Consider the following 23394-nt stretch of genomic DNA (forward strand, 5'->3'; position numbering starts at 1 on the left):
GCAGTTGAACTGATTTTTCTGAATGAATCTTTGTGTGTATGACCAGCGGTGTAACTGCAGGAAATGTTAGGAAGACTCCCAGACGTCTGCTGCTGTGACTTTAGCGCTGATCTCTCTCAGCTGCTAGGTTTTCTGGCTTTGGGTCTGGCAGACTGCGACACACATGCTGTGCATGACAAGAGCATAATGGATGAGATATGTGAAACTTTGACAACCAGCTACTAGACCATGCTTTCTTTTGGGAAAGGAAGTAGCTCCAGAAGCAATGTTGCAATAGTGGACTGAATTCTCACTCAAGCAAATCAGGTCTAGCTCCACTGATTAGTTAAGAGGTGGCAGTGGTTGCACCAATGGATTTCTGAAACAGGTAAAATGCTGAGCACAGTATGTGCTGGTATGTGGCTTACAGGGGACTAACCCTTGTGATTCAGAATTGAGCTAAGACCCAACAGGGATAAAACCAACATTTTTTATTGGGGTAAGGCTCGAGGAGCAGTAGAGGTGTAATACAGCCTCGAGCAGAGCTGTGAGAGCAGCGCACAGGCCGAGTATCAGGCTCTGTCCCCATTTGTTTGTCTTTGTGGTGGTCCCTACAGAGACAGTCTCCTCCCCAGTCGCTGGAAGCTGTCAGGATAAATGATCTCACCTTTGACATCTCCGCATGATTGACCCCCCAATTAGCCCTGTTGGGATAAAAGAGCTTCTCTTGTTTGAAACCAGCCATCGGACAGTGCCCCATCTCCTCAGACACAGAACTGGACCCAAAGGTGATGTGTTTGTGGCCTCTGAGCTTGATTACTGCAAAACAGCATAACCAGAGTCAAACAAGATTCCCTCAAAAGCATCTTCTGATGCAAGCATAGCAGCACATCTACCTAGCAACGCGCGTCTTTGCCGAGCTTACACCACAAGACCAGTCTTCATGTCTGTTACAAAGTCCATATCAGATAGTCTGTAGAGTAATCAAAGCCTTCCTGGGTCTGGATCTAACTGTTTTAGAAATTGTACCACAGACAACCATGGTCAAAGCTGTAGGTAACCAGAGACAAGGGACTGCAGGAGACATCTTTGATAGGTGCTGTCCCTGTGCTCCTTCTCACAAGAGAATAGAGTGGCCATGGACCTCATGATCCTCAACAAAGGTGCAAAACACCTGCTGTTGCATGTCTGATTTGATTCAGGGAGTTCTGCACAAGATGTGCTCACGTGCACACAAAATGCACCCCAGTCCTGGCTCCCCCTTCGCTTCTCCCCCCACTCAAACAAACAGCTGAACAGAAAAGTGAAATAACTTGTTTTCCATTCATTTTTGAGGAAGAAAAAATGGTCATTTCTCTTTTAAATATTTGGAAGACTTTGTGAAATTAAAATGAACAAGGTCATATAAAAGCCTTTTTGAACAGGTAGATCCAACTTAAAAAAAAAAAATCCTGGATTTTGGACTGGCGCAGTTTGTGAGCCTCGCTTTATTTACACTATGGAAAGGAACGACTCTTGCAAATTAAATCTGTACAGATGGTGAAGCAGCGCTTTGGAGAAGTAATTAAACGTTGCCGCAGTATTCACTTCTGTTTGCTGAAAGAAAGACTTTATAGCTCTCTTTGAAACAACTTTCTGCCCCTGCCATCCCGCGGAGAGGCTGCATCTCTCACTGCTGCTTTTTGCAACAGCCTCTGCGCTCTTTCCTGTTTAAGTCTCTGCTTTATCCTTGCAGCCTATTAATTTCTCGCAGCCGTGGTGGGAGCTGGCATTTGTGGCTCGCCTGCCCGGAAAGAGTTAACTGGGTTTATTACATAATCTGTTTAACATTCGGGATGAATAGGAAATGCACGCCCCTCCTCTCCTACAATATGTTTGTGCACTTTAAATCGCACTCCTCCCCGGCTGCGTGTAAGCCCCACGCCACTTGACATGCCCTGAGTCTCCGCATGTGTGCTTGGGCGCGCGCTTGCATGCCTGCCTGCAGCTTTGCACACCCGTTCCGGCGTTGCACACCCGCGTGTCTGCGTGTGTGTGTGTGTACATGCACGTGAGAAGAGAGGAGCGAGGGGAGGCGAGACGGTCACGTTTATAGGAAGCACCAGCAGTCGCCGCGAAGTGTGAAAGCAAACTCTGCCTTCTCTTGGACGGCTCCGAGCGGACAGACCGCCTCACATAATGCCATCTTTCGATGAGGTTTTGAAGGAAGCCGGGGAATTTGGAAGATTTCAAAAGAGGGTCTTTTTCCTGCTTTGCCAGACGGGCGTAACTTTTTCTTTCCTGTTCACCAACGTGGTTTTCCTTGGGCAGGCACCGGACAGCTACTGGTGCAGGATCCCTGGGGCAGCTGAATTAAGCCAACGATGTGGCTGGACGCTGGAAGAGGAGCGAAACTTCACGGTACTGCCCCTGCGCCTGGGGAACGGGTCCTCCAGCGGAGAGTGCGAGAGGCTGGACGTTGTGTGGGACACCCCCGTCAGCTGCGCCAGCCCGCTCGCCCACTACGGCAATGGCAGCGCGGGCAACCTGCCGCTCGCCACATGCCACGATAACTGGGTCTATAAACAGCCCCACTCATCCATCGTCAGCGAGGTAAGGAAAAACCCCGTCCCCTAATAGGCGGCTTCTGTCCCGGTGTGGGATTGTGGCAGTAAAATGGGATTGCCGCTGCGAGGGTCGTTGCTTTGGTGGCTGGTTTTCCTTTCTGGATTTGTTTCGTTCCGAGTCACAAGCAAGTCGGGACAATGAGTACAACCAAGTGTCAGTGTCAAACTTTTAGGGAAAAGTGAGCTGATCTGAAGGGTGGCTCTCCAAAGCCAAGCACCCCACGCAAAGCCAAACACTCCACACAGAGATTGCTCTGTAGCTAGAGGAATCTCAGATTAAAATAGAGTTAAGTCCTTGCAGCTGAGGCTTCTGGTGCTCAATTTTGGGCCTGCAACTTTGGTGGTGTAAACCCAAGTATAGCTGACTGATACCACTTGCTGATCTGGATCACTGTATGCTATCCGTTCTCTGTATTTCCAGTACTGAACATTTATGTCTGCAGGTAATAAAAAAACCTGGTGGCAGACTGCCCTTCTGAGATGTAACAGTAGTCAGCAGTCAGTAGTATGCTTACTAAAGAAAAAAACCCAAACACACGTTTTTGCCCAAAGCTATCATGCAGCTTTTCCCGAAACATCAGAGTTGGAGAACTGCAGACTGTTACCAGTAGTGGTAAGCACTGGCAATTTTTATGGCTTTTTAATGAGGCTGCAAAAGGCCATTTACGATGCTTTCCTAGGAGATCCTCTGTGTAATCTGTAATCGTGCCACGGATGTGCTGTGGTCTGGCTCCAGCACACAGGCTGCACACCAGGAGTGTGTATTTTAAGGTCATCCTGACAGTAACTGTCACCAATGCAGTGATGAAAAATATGCTTAGAGGGGTTGTCTAGGAAATCATCAAGGTGCACCACAAAATGTGTCACACAGCCATGGGCCCTGGCTCCTGCCTCTCTCATGAGCCTCCTGCTGTGGTTTTTAACGGGATGCTTGCACTGGAGCTGTGCCCTCCGAAACACGGAGCAGGGCAGAGCAGGCAAAGCCCTGGGCAAACACTGAACGGAAAAGCAGTGCCTATCCCGACCTTCCAATTCACCATCCTTTCCCCATCCAGCTGGGACCGCTGGATCTGCTCTCAGGCTTCAGGCTCTTCAGAGCAGGAGCTTTGTGCTCTGAGCTCCGCATCTGACCTGAGCAGCTTTGACCAGGATCTATGCTCAGGAGAAGATAAATCAGAGCACCTGGCTGGCCCTAGAACAAAGCTTCGGAACTGGCTTTTGTGTGTGATCGCTGAAATCAAGGTTGCTCAGAGGGTCGCAAGTGACCTGCAGGGAGCTGGTGTCAAACTTGGGTCCCTGGGAATGATGTATCTCTGCCCGTGCTGGCAGTGGCAGTGGCAGCCAGGACCTGGTGGGCAGGAGGACGAATGCTGCCCGGGAGCCACAGCCTGGCTCCGGAGTGAATTGCGGGAGGCGGCCGTGGCGGGAAGGTTGTGCTGCTGCCTCCGAGGTACCTCTGCTGGGGGACTGGGAGGGGTTAGGTCATGGTGTCTTTCATCTGGGCAGTCTGTGCTAGCCATTCCCCTTAGAGCTGAAAAATAAAAATATAGAGAATCCTTTTCTTTTGTTGTTTCTTTTTTTTTTCCTTCAGTCTTGCTGTAGGTGAAAGCATGTAAATTGTGTCCATAAGATTGTGCTCAGAGTCCGTTTATGGCAGCAGTTTGTGTACCTAGCAAAACCACTGTGATTTTCCAGCAGCGCTGAGCCGCTGGGTACAGCTAAGAGAAAACGAAATCAGTGTTTGTGTTGCAGCCATAAATGGGAGTGAAAGGTTCAGTGTTCTCTGGAAAACACCTTGTCCATCTGCACCTTCTTCCCCCCTTCTCCTGGGGAGACCCTCCAGGGCCAGAGGAGGGAGGAGGGATGAAGGGATCCTTGTGGAAACACTCCCCACCTGTGCTCCCAAAGGCACACATTGGGAAAGCCAGGGAGTAACAGTCTGCAAGTAGCAACAGGCTGGGACTGTCTGTCCCCTGTGCAGGGCAGCAGGTCCCATCATCAGTGTCACTGCTGCTCCTAGAGGGACTCTTGCTGGCCAGGGGCACCTCGGCTGGAGGGCGCTGGGCTGTGACCTGTGTCCTGTTCCCAGTTTTGCAACATTTGCTGGATAAATCACGTCACACGAGGCTCAGTTTCTTCATCTAAAAAGGAAGTTTGCGGCACGCATGTCCTGGCTCAATTGCTTTGAGATCAGCTATTAAAAGGAGCTTGATATCTATTAATGTGTTACACATCCAGCAAAGGCAATTTAAATCCCAGACTTAATTTAGTCTCCTTTCACTCAGCTGAGGCTTCTCTGTGCTCTGTTTAATCAGATCACCAAACATGTCTTTTCTCATGTGTCTACTTGTAAATGCTTCCTTTTGTCTGTGTGTACAGAAATGTTTCTGTTTCTTTCAATTATCTTAAGATTTCTGGCACTTTATGTCTGGCTGAATCAACAGTGGAAGTGACCAGGGAGCCAAAGTTAAAAGCATGCATTACATGAGAATCTGAAGGACATATGTTCAGGGAGAGAGAGGAGAAAAAAAAAAGAAAGTCAGGATACTGAAGGAGTTCTTCCAGGCTTATGGCAAGTGCAGACCTGGTGTGGATTTGCAGCGTGGCAGGGGAGGCAGAGGGCAAATGCAGGCATGTAAAGCCTTCATTAGGAAAAGATGTCATATCTCAGAGCAGGTCTGGCAGCCAAACCACAGGCTATTGCAATCAGTTCTGAGCACCCCGAAGAAGCTAAATCATATGGCTGGAGGGACTGATTTATGAGGAGTTGTGAAATAAATGGTATTGCAGTACCTGACTTCATTGCTCTGATTTGTGCATGACTGGAGCATGCTGCTCGCTGGCCGCTCTCTCATCTTGGATAGCTATCTTTTGCAAAAGTGTTCACAGTAGCACCAGCAGAAGGAAGCAGAGGAAAAAGGGGGAATGTGGATAATAAAAAGCACCCACTGCTTTGTAAGCAGTACCTGAGGTGCCTGCTGCATCACCTGCTGCTGCGGGACTCCTGAGTCTCAGTGCTGGGGTACAGTGGGGCGCTAGGAGAACGTACCAGGATTTTCCTCCTTCAGGATTTGAGGAGAAGAGCAAAATCTATTAAGAAATCACCACAGGAGCAACGCATGACAAAGCCAGTTAGCTTGGTCTAGTGACAGGTGACAGAGCATTCCTAAAGGTTCCCTTTTAAAATATTCTTTTGATGACTAATGGACTCTGAGAGGAGGTTCCTACTTCTGCAGTGACATGCCTAAGGGTCTCTGTGCTCCATTGCTTTAGGTCAGGCTTTTCTGTGAGGGCAAACCAGATCAGAGAAGGAGTTGTCCACTGGTGCTGCACACACAGCCCAGCACCATGGTGACCGAGTTAGAGTTGAGCAAACTGGAGCTGGGATAACGTAAAGGTTTCAAGATATCCGCAAAGTCCTCCATTATGTGTAAAACTTGGCAGCGACCCCGCTGACGCAATGGCGTCACAGGTAGTGGATCTGTGCAGAGGACCTTGCCCTGCTGCCATCTGCTCCCATTTAATTGAGCGGGTTTTGCACAGCTCCCTGTGAAATTGGAAGACGCAGCTGCGTGCGTCAGTGGCGGGACAGGAACCCAGTGGCTTCTCAGATTTTGCTTGGAGAGGGAGGCTGAGGGGGTAATTATCAAGCTAAATCCATGCCTGGCTCGTGCCAGCGCATGCCATCTGAAATGATGCTGGTTGTAGCAGGTGGCTGGCCTGCTCGGGAGGGACGGCTGGTGACAGCAGCACCTCTCACGGGGGAGGAGGGCAGGAGAGGACAGCCTTTCTGAGCGGCGGACGGAGCAGGCGGTAGAGCAGGGGTGTCGGGGGGCTGCAGTGGACCGGGGGGGCCGCAGCCTCGTGCTCTAGCCCGGGGTCTGGAAGGGAGCCCAGTCACCCCCGGCGCTCTGTAACACTTGAAGTAGGAAGCGTGTTGCCTGCCATCTCCTGCCAGGTGAGCCTGGTGAGGGACACACGTACCCAGGACATACAGAAGTCAATAAACCTAATTTCCCCAGGAAACTGTGCTGAAGATTGAGTCACTGACCTTTAATGCTGCTGGACTTTGGCACTATGTACTTTTGTCCCAGGGGAGAAAGTCTAGCACTCTGCAAAAGGGCGGCTGGATCGTTTGCAAAGCGATAGCCATTTTATTCAGACATTTTTGGCAGTGATGCCTCCTAGAGGCATGTGCATGAATTACAATCGCGTCTGCAGGTTGAATGGCCTGTGGCGGTGGCTGAAAGGAAGAGGGAAGTCTACACGGGCATCAGCAGCTATAGCACAGCTGGCATATTTCAGGCTTATTAGCAGCCTTTGTTGGCAGGAGTTCAGCAGAAGGGACCGAGTCCAATATGCCCTGTCTGCAGCAAGTCTTCACGCCATAGATGATGTCATTTCGAGACCTGGCAACAATTTATTGCCAAAGTGTGAGGTCTGAGGTAGACAAACGGTCATCTGAACATATCCTGTTGCACCTGCTGGGAATAAATCTTCGTACTCCTTTGCTTGCCACAGCTGTCTCAGAAAATAACAGGCAGCCAGCATTTGCAGAGAAACCTGTAAGCAAAGCAATAATGTTTGTCTCATAGTTTTTACAGTCCTCAGAGCAGGAGATAACATGGCAGTCAAGCTCAGGGTGGAGAAAGCACAGCTGGTCCTTTTGCTGTCCTCCTCCAAGGCAATAAATAGTGCAATTCACCCTCAAAGTGTTGCTCTAGTGTGATTATTGTCATTGGCATGGCAGTACCCTGTCTTATTTCCACCGTCATGGAGGGATTAATATTAAGCAGTGGAGGGAAAGGGAAAAAGGGCAGACAGAGGAGCAGAGGGAGCAGCAATTGCTGAATTTCTTATGAAGCTCCAACTAAGCTTTCCCCGTATAAGAGGGGCTTGAGCAGTTCCTTGCATGGGTTTCACCAGTGGGACTACGTTTCTGTCACTGCCATTGAGCCAGCTGGTACTGGCTGAGCATTTAGGCCTTGGTTTTTCTTATTGTTTTTAGGATAGATTCCCTCCTTTAGGAGATAGTAAGTTTCTCCTCTCCCTCTTGCTTTGGCTGTGGGTAGACAGAAGAAAGAAGAAAGACAGAACAGGTCTTCTGTCCTGGGAGGCTCAATGAGTCCAGGTGATCTGAGTGGCAGGGATGCAAAGGTACCAGCCAGGCTTTGGGCCATGCACAGGAGAGAAACCTCCAAAGTTTTCAAAGCTAAGCTCTTCTTCAGGCCTTGAGCCGCAGTGCCCTGGGAGTAGGGTAAAACCTGACTCCATTTGTCCTGTTAAGTGCTCAGCTTGAAACCAGACATGGAGAAGGACAGTGTCCTTGCTTAGTCCCTTAGCACTCTGACAGAAGCGTTGATAGAAAGAGGAAAAAAAAGTAATTTCTCCCTTTCCACTGCACGCGCTTGCAGGCTGTTTTGTTGCAGTAAGGATGTGTGAAAGATAGCAGTTTGACAGCCCAGAGGATGAGAGAGACGAAGAAGAGCTGCCCAGCAAAAAATAAGGAACATGTAGCAACAGTCTGAATCTCCCCAGGTTTCCTTAAATGATGAATATCGCCCTGAACTGTTTGCACTGGGAGTGGAAGCGTAAACCAGCCTCTCTTCAGCCACTTGTATGAATGCCACTTAAAACGTGTGTGGGCTCTCAATATGCTGTTGTAATTGGACTGAGGAATCACTGTAGGTCTCTTTGTTGAAGAGTTTCATCCATAATTTTGAAATTTAATTGTATCAGGCAGTAAATGCTTCCAAACTCCTACTCAAAGTTGCTACATTTTGAGGAGCTTTTAATGACATGTTGTCATTTAAAGCAACGCATTTCTACAGGGATAGGTGTGCTGAAGTGTTTTGGGACTTGCTCGGTGCACAAAGGCCTCTCAAGTACCAGGAGTTACAAGTCTGTGGTTAGTCTGCGTGTCAAACTAAAATGGAAAATGTTTGCCTTCTGCCAAAGCCGTGAAGAAATAAAAAGTTGCCACAGCCCCCGTGTTTCCCAGTCATTAGTCATGTATGAGCATTTCTTCCATTCCCATCTCAGCCAGTTCCCACTCCTTTCTATAGAGATTACTCCAGTAATGAACTACAGGGGCCCAGTGCAAAACCTCTTCCTTCTCCCAGGGAGATGTTGCTCAGGTGGTTTGCTGCTGCTTTAGAGGTCAGCAAAGTGCACCAGCGCAGTTCCCTCCAGTCACACCACTGCTACTGGAAATCCATACTGGGATTTCGTGTTGATGTTCAAGCCTCTAGCAGGTGGGAAAACATTCATCACAGGGATGTATTTCCAGGCAGGAGTGGATGGCTGCCCATACTGCGAGGCCGTTGGGGTGGAAGGGACTGATTTTCCCCACTCTGTTAAGGACACTATAGAAGGGGATGTCCTGAAGGAGCTGGTTCCTGCTGCCTGTCTCTGTTGGCAGCACCTCACTTCTGCTCAGGGTGGCAGCTCATTGCCAAGGCTAAGAGGAAAGGAGTGCGGATGAGGATTGTTTATCAATTTGGGCAGTGCAACCTTTTTTAGTCACCTCCCTAAGTGGAAGGAGGCTGCGTTCAGGCACACAATGCTTTTTGTCATACAGTGAATAGAAATCGTGCAGGCAAGCGTGGCACTGAATGCAGAGAGGAGTTGCAGGGTTGTGCTGGGTGCATGCACTTGTGCAGTGAGGAGCTTAGTAGGGAGCATGGCAATGTTGAGGAAGAAGACGTGCCCTTAGCTGGAGCTGGCCAGCTGAGCTAGTTCACCTGCTTGATGATTGCAATGAGGAGCCAGCTAGATAGGTTTTAATAAGGTCTACGTGTAGCCAGCGCTATACAGGTCAGCAAATAGGCTTAAGATCAGGGGCAAAAAAACCTAAGGCTTTCCTTTCTTTTACCATATCCTTCTCCCCCCACTGCAGTAAATGTTTTAGCAATTAAATTTCAAGTCTATGGAGGAAAGGGGACTGAACACAGGACACGGTGACATTCCCTTTCTGCTGTGTTGTCCTGGGTGAGCTTATTCAAGTGAAAGCAGAAACGTTTACTTCACAGCATAGACATGCACTGTGAGGAGACTGTTTGTGGACAGAGACACCTACAAATGCACAGGGAGGACAGGACAGTAAGGAATCCTCACTCCAACGTCTCCCAAATGTTTCTCCAGAATATGTCCCAAATTTTGCAGCAGCAGGGGTGTGCTGTTGCAACCAAAGAGGTGATGCTTCTGAAGGGAAACTTCAGCTGGCTCCCAGCTTGCCTAGGGTTGTGGGATGCTCAGCAATGAGCCACTGGTCTCACATCTCTTCTGCAGCTTTTTTTCAATTGGTGTGAGCTGGAGGTGCCAAACTGAAATGTTCAGGAAGAAAACAAAGAAAACCAAAGTCAGACAGCTGTGGTCTAGACAGATAGAGAGCCCTGGAGTTTTTGATTCTCAGTGTTACCAATTTTGGAAACCAAGTGGGATCACGGGAGGGTAGTCTGTGACATTTAAAGACCATATGCCGGGATTTTTTTAGTGTTATGAGACAAACGTGTACTTTCAGGGAATGGGATCTCCTATTACTCACAATGGGAGATGGTTATAGACAGGGATATCTCTTCTGCTCCTTGATCAGGATATCCTGCCACCGGATATTTGCATGGAAGTGCTCCTGGTCTGTGAGCTCCTCACAACATGGACCGCATCTGCCTGGGCATAGGAGCAGACTGTGTGGTAGGAGTGTGAACATCAGCCCATGCATGGACGGGCATATAACCATTCAGAAACAGAGAGGAGGCACCACTCGGCTCCCTTTTGTGGAGGCTGCTAGCAAGAGACATGGGAGATGTTTTGGGGGAGTGTTATATAGGAGGACTACCGGCTAACTGGAGACAGACTGAAATCCTGGGTAAACAGATGCAGATGCTTTTCCTCCAAGTGATGCAGAAGGGAATAACTATCAGGCACAACCAAACCAGGTCACAGCTGAAGTGGTGATGTGGGTCTGACAGGCGGCTTGGATCAAAAAAAGATCTCTGCAAGGCGTGCAATTCTCTTTTAAAGGTTACATTCCACTCTAAAGGTTATGTTTGCAAACGAAAAGCAAGACATTAGCAGGGTGATGACTTAAATGCTAGGTGCTATGTCAAGCAAACAGAAATGGTCTGAGAATGCTTATCTGTACCAGAAGTTATTTAAATACTTAGAAAATAACAAAGTACAGGAGAGTACAGTTAGCGTATTGTCACAAATCTCTTCAGAAAGAGCTTATGGTTTCTTAGAAGTTTTCTGTATTTTCCTATTTCCCAGAATATTTAAAATATTTGAGTATATTGTTAGCCAAGAGCTAGCTTCAGCTGCTGTCTAAATCATCTGAAATGGCTGTTCAGATGAAAGAGTCCTCTCCGTTAAAGATGTTTTCCCCTCTCTCTTTCTGGCATGCATTCGTTCTCCTGCCCTCTTTCATGACAACTTATTCATTGCCTGTTTACAGTAGAGGGATCAAATTATTTAAAAAAATAAATATACCCTTTTGAAAAAGGATCAAAAATATAAACCCTGAAGGCCAGTGCCTGCAGCGGTCCCTCCTGGTCCCTCCTGGCAGCTCTGTGCAGGCTGGCTGCTTGCCTGGGCGTGGCTCCAGCGCTGCCCGGCACAGCCACCCACCAGTGCCCTGGGAGCTGAGCTCCTCAGCTACCTTTGTAGCTTTGTAGCTTTCCCTCTGCTCCTTGAAGGGCAGGTGCCCTTCCCGCAGTGCGGGAAGCAGGCCTCTCCTCCCGGGGGCAGCCGTCCGCCCGGCACTGCCGACGACGGCGCTCCCTTTGCCGTCACTTGGGCTGCCGGGATAGCCTCCCGGGTCTTGGGAAACCTGGTGTGTTGGCTCAGGGAGACCTGTAATCCCAATGCAGTTTACAGGTGTTAGAAATCTGGGGCTTGGTCTCTGAAATCGACAACTGAAATTAGGAGCGAGCAGATTCTAAGTGATGTACAATGTTTTTATTTATTAATTTATGTCTGTGTAAGCATCATCTCATTTTGACATTGCTTTGACCGTTTTGTTATTACATGCATCTTTTAATTTTGTTCTCACTCTAGTTTATTGCTGTTTCTGGAGAGGCAATAACGCTCTTACTCCCTTACCCGTTCTCTCCTCGGCCGTTTTGGCTTGTGAGGGGGAGTCCTCTCTCGTGGCCATCTGCGTCAGGAGCAATCGCAAGTGTCAGAGGACGTTTTGTTCTCTGACTCAGGCAATTCAGTGAAGGGCTTTTAAACCTGGTCATGTATGAAGCCCTCCCTGCTGATCTATCAGCCTGGTATTTCTCTCCAAGGTTTTGATCTTTCAAGGAACTGAGCTGCTTGTGAGGTGCTGAGCCATCTTAACCTTCACTGGGAGACAACTCACTCCGCAGGGCACGGGCTCAGACCTCTCTGTTATTCCTGGGGACTGCTAGGAGAGAGGTGTGAGGGCTGCTCTCTGCACCTCTGGGGAATGGTGCTCCCAGGGTGACTCCAGAAGCATCGCTGGAAGCAGAATACAATGGTGCAAAGGTTCATGTTAAACAGTGTTCAGAGCTGGAGCACAGATGCAGGTTGAAGCTGGCCTCTGTCACGCTCCATCGCTGTAAACAATTTTTGAAAAAAAGGTGACACCCACAGTAATATGAGCAGGGAAATGCCCTCAGCCTGGTAAGAGCAGAGGGCACCACCAGCAGAGATGAGACTCTGGAAGGTCAGTGATACCTAGGGATGCTGTGGAGCTTCCACCCTGGGAGATGCTGAACGCCTGACTGGACAAGGCCTGGAGCAACCAGCTTTGACGTGATTTTGGATGTAAGCTCAAAGCAGGTCCTACTGTAAGCGGGGGTTTGGATCAGAGGGCTCCACAGGCCCCTTCCTACCTAACGTATTTCATTATTCCAGGAGATGTGGGCAACAGCAGGAGTAACCCTAAGCAACAGCTCACTCTGTATTTGTAAGCGCCGGGCGAAGTCGCTGGAGCAGCTCCCTAATGCTGATTTTCCACCCAGGCTGTGCTTAGCCCCCAGCGCCTCCCACAGGAAAACAGAAGAGGGTTTTTATAGCACAGAACAGCCTGTAGTCAGCAGAGCCCCCCTCGGAGAGCCCGGAAAGGTGGCTGGGAAAAGCCAGCGCACCACAGCCAGCTCTGAAGCCACCAGTAGGAAACGGCGTGAAATAACAGAGCAGTTTGTAAAATAGCCTGTGGTATTGGGCTCTGAGCTCTCACTAGAGCTGTCATCCACCCAAGCAGAGCATGAGGTCTCTCCTGCTGGCGCTGGTCTGACCAAAAACCTACAGGGAAGAGTGCAGCTATGTGGTGAGACAGGCAAGAAGAGCGAGAGACCTGTGCTGTGCTTTGAGGTCCTGGGAGAGCTGTTGCTGCCGTGGTGCAAAAGCTCAGCTGAGCAGCAACATTCAGCACCTGAATGTATCACCTGCACCTGAAATTCAGGCCAAGCTGGTCAGAGGAGCCGTGCCAGTGACCCGCCGACGAGGCAATGTATATACCTCTCTGTGCATATACAAGTCCAGCAGCTGTCCAGATGGTCCCCATGGTGCATACATGGCAGTGCCGTTGTGTCCAGCATGGGCCCTGGCTGGGCGACCTGCACCAGACATGTGTCCTGTGAGGTGCCTAGCGGAGTACAGCTCTGGCTAACTCGGAGAGGTTGCCTTGAGCTCATGTGAAGCCGCTCTTCCTGCTTGCTTTCTGTGCCTATCTCTTCATGTGATTATTTCCTCTTCTGTTACACTTCAGCAGCGCACTTTTGAAGCCGATATTTTCTTGTAGCTGGTTTTTAGCCCTCTGGTAAGCTGTATTGCCCTGTATACGTGCTTCTCTGAGAGCCCCAACTTCTGCCATCAGCACAGTCAATTGCATTGCCTTCTGAAATCTTCTTTTAATGGTCATTCTGATGAAAAAACTCTGCTTTCCAAAGGTGCATCTTTTGATACTATTTGCCAGGGTTGTCATAGTTTCACGAAGCAAGAGGTTAAGCAGTGTTTGAAGTCTGAAAGTGCTGCTCCATGTTCAGGCTATTTTAGGAAAGCATTGCAATCGCCAGCTGAGAGCAGGTTTTATTCCTCTCAGAGGAAGCTGAGGTTTCTGCAGTTCCTGCTCAAGAGTTACAGAAGTGGAAGCCAGATACTGATGGCTTGGCTTGGTTGAAAGGTGGCCAGTCAGGCTCCCTGGAGTAATGGTGTTGACATCAAAACCATGACTTTGTTTAAAAGTCAGTGGGGGTGGGATGTCTATTGGGCTGGGGACCTATGAGATTACCAGCCAAGTTTTTCTTCACAAGTTGTGAGAGCTGGAAACTGCAGTTCTCAGTCGCAACATTCCCAGGCCTGCGGCTTCAAGAAAAACAAAAAGCCATAAACAAACCCAAATCCTGGACTTCCAGTAAAATCATTATAACTAACAACAATGATTCTGCTGTAGTTACTATCAGTGACAGTGCTAATAGTACATTTGGAACCAAAACTGAGGAGTTTCATTTTAAAAAGTGAAGAATGGCCCATAGAAATGAGTGTGAATGACACCCGTGTGGAATTCAGAATATTAAAAGAAACCGTTTCTTATTTAGGTACATAAATAAACATTTAAGAGTATTACTTTAGATTTTTGGGTCCAGATTCAGGCTCAGTGAAATCCAAATCTGGGTGCCCTCTGTATCTCCTGGGTAGGCACCTCTGAAAAGCCAGGCCCAGGAATACTCGCTGGGCATTACAGCAGGTAAACGGGCTAAGGCAGAGCTCGGGCTCACGGCGCTACATTTCAGAGTCTGGAGAATTGTGAGTGGCAGAAGAGGCTGTTAATCTTCTCTCTAACCCACCCTGTGGCCACCCCATCCAAGCACTGGTATCGTGGTACGCGTGCCGGTGAGCACAAACGAGATGCACGTTAGCAACCAGCACCTCATTAGCGAGAAAAAGGTTTCTTACAGCTCATGCCTGAAAGCAAAAGGGTCTCTCTAGGGTAAATGGTGGCAGCTGCTATTGCCTGTGGCTTCCCTTGGTTCTGAAGCCACGTTGCTCCTAAGGTTACCCCAGGTATGGACTGAAACCTCCCGACTCCCATTCGGTCTGCAGAACTTGGCAGGCAGCGGTTGGTATTTCTTTATTCTCAAAGAACCTCTGAAGTAATTTCCAATGACATGCTGTCTGGATAACTACTTTATTTTTAGTTTTATTTTAGTTTTAATTCCTAGACTCTTTGTCTTCCTTCCTCTTACCCACTTCCCTCTCCCGTCCCCATCCCTGTCCCTGTTAATGAATTCTTCAGATACGCACCAATGTAATGTCATGTTAGGGAGTTATGGCTAGTGCAGTATAAGGAATAGAAAAGTCTGGGAAAGCTACACCAAGAAAATACATATTCAATGTGTCTGAAATTGATCTGAGATCTGTTTTCAGTTTCCTCAGAGACGACATGTTTTTGCTTTTATCTAGAAGGCGCTAAGAAAAAGAATTAAACCATTTCTATAAGCTGAAGTTTTCATTGGCTATAGCTGCGCACGCTTATTCTGCACTAAACAAAGTCATGGCTTTGCCTTGGCAACATATTTAACAGCGTTGTGTTTGGTTTGCAAAAGAGAAATTTGCTCTCCATGTCTGGACAACTGATGCATGAAACACAGCATCCTTTTGGCAAGGAGGAGCTATGCCTCTATCTTCACAATAGCTTGAAGAGTGCTTGCTATGGCTGCACTTCCCTGGCCCACTGGTGCTTGCTCTTGAACAAGCACATTTGAACTTCCCCTTCCCCTTCCCTTTCCCCTTCTCCTTCCTACCTGGCCCTATGCAGTTTCTGTAACAGTTTGTCCTGAGGATGATGAATGACCCACCTGGGGTGTTTATGCCTCTCCCTTGTTCCCTCAGTATAACCTTGTGTGCGGCAGTGCCTGGATGCTGGATCTCTCACAGGCTATCCTCAATCTGGGGTTTCTGGCCGGCGCATTCACCCTGGGCTACGCTGCAGACAGGTACTGTATAAACGCTGCTGTCCTTTGATTTTTTCGGAGGTGAAATCACTTGTAGCGTCACCTGCAATAAGCATGCGTCAACACTTTGGAGGTTTAATTCACTTTGGATAAACGTCCCCAGCCTGGGTTAACAGCATCCAGCCAATGTAATTTTCCCTTCCTTTTGGGCTGGAAACTTCATGTGATCGTACTTACTGATCCTGTTTGGACATTAAAATGTCATGAAAAGAGCTTTTCTTGTGGTTTCCGATATTTTCTGTGCACATCTAGACCCAGGAAGGGCAGAAGGACACAGAAATGAAAAGGAAGCATTCAGAGGAGTTTTCTGGACTGGTGTTTACTGGAGGATGTTTAATAGGCACCATTGATGAAGAAAGCAGCTACTTGAGGAAAGAAGGAAGGGACTCAGTATGGTAATTCTCTCCATTCACAGGCTGGACGCATATGCTTACCACCGAGGTCATAGCTCCCTCCAGCCGGTCCTCAACTGTGTTAGAACTGGATGAATACCAAGGAAAGATGTGGGTGATATTCAGGCTTGACCAGCCGACCTGCCCCGGAGTGGGGAGCTCCCATAAGCTCTACCTTGCTCTTAAAAGAGGGAGCCTGGTTTGTGCTTTGTGCTGATAATTAATGGTAGTCAACTTAAGTGTTGGCTGAGAGCACTACTGACGATTTCACTGGCAGAAATATTTCTTCAGGTCATAAAATACGTTCTTTCTGCCTGTTTTATTTTTCTTTGGTAGCTGTAATAATAGTAATAATAACTTAATGTATGATTTCTTTGTAGGCAGGAATACTTACAGAATTATCTGGAATGTCATCTCAGATAACAAATTTTGGACTTGCAAACAAAAATACTTTTAAGGAAAACCTGATCTTTCCAAGGAATATAGTTAACAAGGGATAAAGTAAGGCGGAAAAGATGCACTGGATAATTTAAGAGATCTTCGCTCAGTGTCTGGCGGGGCCGTTATGATAATAGCACCTTAAGACTGTATAAGAGTAGAGATATTACAGTTAATTATTAAAATAAAATAATATGTCTAGGAGTACTTGTGTATCAATCATAATGTAACTACAGTACAACTATGAATGTTGCACATTGATAGTACTGGGGAATGTGCTGCAACCAGATGAGTGGACTCTTGTCTCCTTGACAGCATTCAGAAGAACGTATCTGATTGAAAATACCCTGATTTTTGTCCCATATAAATTATTCTCATGAAATGTTTTGAACAAAATGAACAAACAAATATTCTTGCAAATACTTTTTGGTAAGATAAACAGCTACATCAGTTTTCACATTTCTTCTTCTTAAAACAGCAACAATAACAATGCAGAAGAGATCAAAATGGAAATTCTAGTTGTGTTCCAAGGACACAGTCACCATGAAACTACAGGGAGGTTTTGTTGTTTGTTTTTTTTTTTTTGAATTATGGCTTACTTTGGGCACACCTATTAATGGTTTTTGCTGGAAAATGAGACTCATGAATACATTAGGCATACTTTGAAAACAAGTGGTCTTAAACCTAAAGAAAACACTGGAAAATCACATAAAGTAATTAAAGAAGACATAAATTACTTTCACAGAGCTGGCTGTAATTACTATTAGGAGACTAATTTGTGAAAACAGAAATCCCCAACAAAAGTTGCCCTTACTTCAACTGGATCAAAAATCTGAACTGTAACATATGGGCCATAGTTTAGCTACAAAAAGATAAACTGTTTTCTAAAATAAAAGAGGGACTGGTGAGGACATCACCAGTTTTAATATTAGTGACATAAAGACAGTGATAACTACTGCAGGGAAAAGAGTCCCCTATCCCAAGGGCCAACACTACAAAGTTTCAGGCTTTGGAACAAGGCTGGTCTCAAAAAGGCACTTTCAGATCTGGCATTAAAATGAGATGCCAGGAAAAAAAAATCTTTGTGGCTTTTCATGATTTTTACTTTCTTTTCCTTTTCCAACAGATACGGCAGAATCCTCATCTACCTGCTCTCCTGTCTCGGGGTTGGGATATGTGGTATCATAGTGGCATTTGCACCAAACTTTACTGTTTTTTTGGTCTTCCGTTTTCTCCAAGGTGTGTTTGGCAAGGGAACCTGGATGACATGCTATGTGATCGGTGAGAGCTGTTATGTTCTTTCTTTTCTGGTTAGAAAATTTTTGGAGGACAAGGAGTCCAGCCATGTCTGCTCTTGATAATAATTTTTCCTGGAAACAAAGGACTGGCCCTGGGGTCAGGAGACAATGAATAACCCAAGACCCTCCTAGTTAATGCATTTGTCCTCTAAGATAAGGTGGCTGCGTGCAAATTGTAACTTGGGCTAGGCTCATGCCTGACCTGAATTTTTGTGGAAGCAGTAATTGGCCTGTGTCCAGACCATGCTGGGGACCCTTCTAGCAGCTGAACAGTCTAGTGTTTCCTTACCTGGCAGCATCTGCTAAGTTGCTGGTACAGAGGTGGCCTCTGAGAATGGCAGCAAGTGCAAACTCTTTCTGTTACTCAGTACTGGTAGGAGATGGAAATGAATAGCAGTGTACATGTGTACATGCCTGCCTGACCTCATAGGATCCCATGCAGAACAGCGGGGAAGAAGTAATGCACTAGGGCAGACTAACAAGAGTGATGTGTCCTTCAGAACTGTCCAGGCTCTCCTTTTGTACCCATCACTGTGGTATCTGAATATGCCTGTGTGCAGCTGGCAATTCAGTAGCAATGCAACACTTTCTGTTGATGTTATCTGAGGACTTTTACGGCTATCTAATCTGTGGATTCTGATGGGGAGGGATTAACATAAATAATTAAGAGGTGGGGGAGTAGAATGTGTATATATAAAGGTTTCCTTATGACATAGAAGATCACCAGGGTGATCAAAATCTGCAGAGCAAGCCTCAAATCGAACAGGATACACAAACAGGGACATGGTTAATTTTGGCAGAGTCTGAACATCTTCCACAGATGCTCAGAGGAGTTAACTGCTTTTCCTCACTGGGAGGACAGACACTTGGATGGCTGATCTTCATTCTTTAGCTGGGAGGCTTTGCTTAGAGCCAGGATAGACACCAGGGTCCATATTAGGATTATTATTTCCTGAAAAGGGAAAAGGAAGAGAAGCTTTTTTTATAAATAGCATCAGAACAGCAGGGATCCAGACTTTTTGATAGATTATAGTCATGGCCCAGCAATGAAGCTCCTCGCATAGCAAACTTACTTTTAATGAGAAAAGGGTATTGTTGTGGCATCTTGAATGACTGCCAGGTTCAGAAAGGGAAACTCCTCTCTAGAGCATGAAATAGCATGGCATTAAGGAAAGCATCCTACTAGAGATGCGACATCAGATTTAGTTAAAAAGAAAATCAGCCATTCAGTAATCTGCTGTGGTAACCCAAAACACAGTGATAACATCATTATATAGTGCAAAAATCTGTAACATTAGTGTAGTCTGTGAGGCCTGTGACTTTTTTTTTTTTTAAATTCCTGGTGGAATTTAGATGAGTGAGAGCAGAATTGCAACCAGACATAAATGATTACAGTGAGACCTGGGAACACCGTGGTGACGTAGGCGCAAACATGCTTCTTCCAACCACCTGTCTAGCCCTCTCAGCATCTAAATAAAGTCCAGAGGCACCTAAGTTTTCTGGGCAAATTTACACTGCTGAGCAGCTCAGGTCCAAGGTCCAGTGAAAGGGCCAGAAGCTGCTTTTCCCCTCACTTCCAAACACATGGCCTAATTTTAAACTGAGATCTTACCCTGAAACTTTGGCAACTGCTCTAAGCAGCAAAATGTTTTATGAGAGACTCATGACTTCCTTAAAATGGCCAAGTTTTAACAGAAAGGAACATTTTGCAATGCTCAGAGCAGACTGCCTGACTTTAGGAAAAGGTTCAGAGATACGGCATTTTGAAGGACAGCGTATTACCGCAGCCCTAAGCAAGGTGCTTAATTCTTGGAGAGAGTGATTCCATCTAAATCCCTTCAGGGATCTACTCTTATGTCCTGGGATCACCCAGAGTATTTACCAACCTAATATCTTTTAAAAGGCATATACACATCACCAGGACGATGGTTGCCATTATGAGATCTCCCAAGCTACTGATCTGGGCTTCAGAATCACAACAGGGTGCCCCAGGAACCTCACTTTGCTTTTACATACAACCCAGCTCTTCCTGGGCCAGTGCTGAGCAGCTACCTTTAGGCCATAGAGTTGCCCCTGAGCCATGCAGACGGGATGAACAGTCGATAAAAATAGTAATGGTGTCATATCTCCCTGCATTGCCAGCTGAAACGAATCACTGTTACTTGTAAAATTGTGTCTTCTTTAGCAAAATTTAAAAAAAAGAAGTGTTTTCTGTGTATTATGAACCAAGGTAAAACCCTCTGCTTTTACTTTGAAGGCTAGGTAGTGGTGACAGTTTTGAAACAAACGAGAGACACTTCATGCATTGCTCATCTCAACTGTGGATCTCATGGCCTGAAATATGGGCTTACGTGGGTTTCAGAAGTGATTAGACACATTCACAGAATAAAAAATCCACCAAAGGATTAAAAAAAAAACCATAAAGGATATGTTTGTTCTAATAAATAAAACAAGTTATGGACCATACCATACCTTAGCCCTCAAAGCAACCAGCATGGTATGGCTAAACTCTCTTCCCCACAGACACCTTGTCCATATTACCTGCTGGGAGCAGCCTCTGCCTGGAGGATCCTCTAGTCTAGGGCATGCGCTAAAACTGTGCCAGGAAGAGTGCTAACAATTTGCCACTAAGCATGGTCATGATGCTGTCTCAAACCCCTAATTCTGTCCCTATTTAATTCCCTAGTAAACATGCAGTAAGAAACCCCTCTAGCTGAAGAACGGTGGGTGAATTGATGAGGAGGTGTCACCTGTGCTTGCCCTGGACAGCCTCGGTGACATGCTTACACTGCTGAAGGCAAGACACTGGGCTAGACAGACTTGTGACCTAATACAGTAGTATCCTTCCTTATGTTCCACCACTAATATTTTTCTTTCGAGTTAGGTTTGTTTCTGTGTTGTTTATTTTGGCTTCCTCTCTGCTCAGTGACGGAGATCGTTGGTTCTGACCAGCGGATCGTTGGGATTGTGATTCAGATGTTCTTCACCCTGGGAATTATGATTCTCCCTGGAATTGCATACTTGATTCCCACCTGGCAGGGGATCCAACTGGCCACTTCACTGCCCAACTTCCTCTTCCTGCTCTACTACTGGTAACGTTGCAGTCATTGCTCTTGTCACTATTGCTAGTGCTATTTGAGCACCTTGAGACCCCCGCTGTGGTCCCAAGTATCCCTTGTGCGAGATGTAGGTTAGGAAGAAGATATTTGCATATTGTTAATTTTAGCATTTTTAATTCTTTTTAGTGAATCGCAGACATACATTAGTTTCCTTTTTCTGCCCAGGGTTCGTCTCTCTTGTCAGCCACAGTGGGCCCTTCACAGAACCCTGCTCTGCTCCTGCTTAGCCTGGGGCTGGCTGTTTAACTGGTTAACTTGACCAAAGTTTGCTTCTCCCATCAGGCATGGGACCCCACCTTTACCTCTAATTACGTACTCAGTTCAAGCCTGACCTTGCCCTACAGGTCCCATGAGTTGGGCAGTACAGCTAATTAGAAAGCAGAGCCCTATCCTGTGGTGAACATCTGTCCCAGTGGAGTGCAGCCATCCTGTGGGCTGGATCCAAAGAAACTAACCCACATACCCTCTTCCTGCACTTTTTTTCCTTAAACATTGCCAAAAGTTCATTGTCGTGAACGTTTAAATTGTGGATCATCTTAACCCTAGGCTAGCAGAAACTGAAACACCAATCAGTAGTATTGCTTTGTGTTCAGTTTATAAAATATGTATACATTTGAGTGTGTGTGTGTGTGTATCTCATAATGATACAGCTAGAAGTTTCCTGGTCTGCCTGTACTTGGTACTACATGTGTTTAGTGTTGACTTTCATTGTTCCTTGCTGTTCTACAGGCACCTTATTTGCTTGTTGGTTATCATACTTTTGACATCCATTGTGCAAATACAATAGTTACATTTCTTATTTTTCAGCTTTGCAAAGTATTGATATAGTCTATTTTCTTCTTTCTTGCCCTCAAGGATCAGATATTTTACAGGAGGCTGACTGGAAAAGCAATCCACAAAAGCGTTTCTGTATCCCAAACACTGAAAAATCAGTGTGTTGTGTATTAACACAGGCAAAAGACAAAGGTCTTTGGTTTACTTATGGTGTTACAGGGCAAAACCCCTATTTATGACTTCTGTGTTCTCACAGGGTGGTTCCTGAATCTCCACGTTGGCTCCTGACACGCAAAAAGGGAGAGAAGGCATTGAAAATCATGCGCAACATTGCAAAACACAATGGGAAATATCTCTCACCGCATTTCTCAGAGGTACTGTAATCTGTTTGAGCTAGAGGTTTTTCCTAAACTTTCTTAATCTTTTGAAGGTTCAGTTGTGTTAAAATGCATTCTCTTTATGTGATGGGCAACACTCTTGAAGTGTCATACCAGAACAAGATTGTCAGTGCCATACATACTTTGTTAATTGCAAGAGGGTAAAAGTAAACTGGGCTGAAAATAGTTTTCAAAACAATGAATCAGGTCTTTCATTTGCAATGCTCCTACTTTAAAAACTTGTGGGAAATATCAGAAACTAGCCTGAGGGCCAATGGTATTTTACAGCAGCTGCCGTTTTAGCTGACAGAGTGAGTGGAAACAGCAGGATCCACTTCCCTGGCTCCTTTGCTAGAACTTCCTTTTACAACTCAAAGAGAAGATGATGTAGAAAATCAGAATTTAAGTATAAATTTGCTTCCATCCCAATAGGGGGAAAATATGCCCCAAAATTCAAAATAAGGGAAGCACTGTCTGAGATCACTATTTACGAAATAGGACAATATATGTTAGAACGACAGTGCTTTGACAAGTGGTCTTGATGGAACTGAAAAGACTGGCGCACTTCAAATGACACTGTCGTGTCATTGCGGCATTTCCCTTGGTCTGTGCTGGGTAACGTGGCCTGGCTCTCAGACCGTGTTTACTGTGGCATTGGCCTTATGGTTCAGTGACGACAACAGATGTGGACAAGGTTCCTGTTTTCTCACAAACCAGGTCTGGAGCCTAAATGCTAGCTATAGTAACGTTAGAAATCATTATCTGAACTGAGGAAAACACCTGCAAATTGTTAGCACACAGCAGCCCAGAGGTGGCATACTGAATACGCTACAAGTATTTCAGAAAGAAATTGTGATTTTCTTATTGAAAAGAAATGACCTACATAAAACATCCATCTGTCAGTACACAGTAGTATCCTTTATGCCTACAAACATGCATATGCATATACATTCATTTTTATACATATACAAAATTATCATGTGTGACTGAACTCAATTTTCACTGAGACTAAAGACAAAGACTTTGGGATGGCAGTGTTTGGAGGGGACTAATGTGTCCCATCCTGTCAGGAAGGGACATCATGATGTGTGTGCTTTGTAACAGGTAGTTGGCAACCTGGGTTCCCACAGGTTGGTATCTTACCTAGGTCTTTCTCATTGCTCTTCTTAAGCAAGGGAGAACCTGAGAATTTAGCCCAGTTTATCCAAAAAAGTGGGGTTGCTTCAGCAAAATCCTAGAGTATAATTCTGGATGAAACGCAAGCAGTAATTATTGGCACTCTTCTGAAACACCAGATCGCTGTTCCCAAATCCATAGGATTTTATTTACCTGGTGAGAAACAGGCTTCATAAATCATCCATCCAGCCTAAGCAACTCTGCTTATTCAGGACCATTCCTGCTGTAAATATAGACCTTGCATGAAGTGCACAC

The 23394-nt window shown here is 46.2% G+C and overlaps 1 protein-coding gene across 1 annotated transcript in view; it reads left to right on the top strand.

Moving 5' to 3' along the window:
* The first annotated feature begins 1931 nt into the window (after positions 1-1931).
* The window catches only part of SLC22A3 (solute carrier family 22 member 3), a 31838-nt gene continuing 10375 nt past the window's right edge, over positions 1932-23394 (top strand). The window contains exons 1-5 of the mRNA XM_075146276.1: positions 1932-2571; positions 15444-15547; positions 17522-17676; positions 20620-20785; positions 21843-21960. Coding sequence (XP_075002377.1) covers positions 2158-2571; positions 15444-15547; positions 17522-17676; positions 20620-20785; positions 21843-21960 — 957 coding nt within the window. The 5' untranslated portion in view covers positions 1932-2157. The remainder of the gene's footprint in view (positions 2572-15443; positions 15548-17521; positions 17677-20619; positions 20786-21842; positions 21961-23394) is intronic.

This window comes from Calonectris borealis, chromosome 3 (genome assembly GCF_964195595.1).
Source record: "Calonectris borealis chromosome 3, bCalBor7.hap1.2, whole genome shotgun sequence".
NCBI classification, from domain to species: domain Eukaryota; kingdom Metazoa; phylum Chordata; class Aves; order Procellariiformes; family Procellariidae; genus Calonectris; species Calonectris borealis.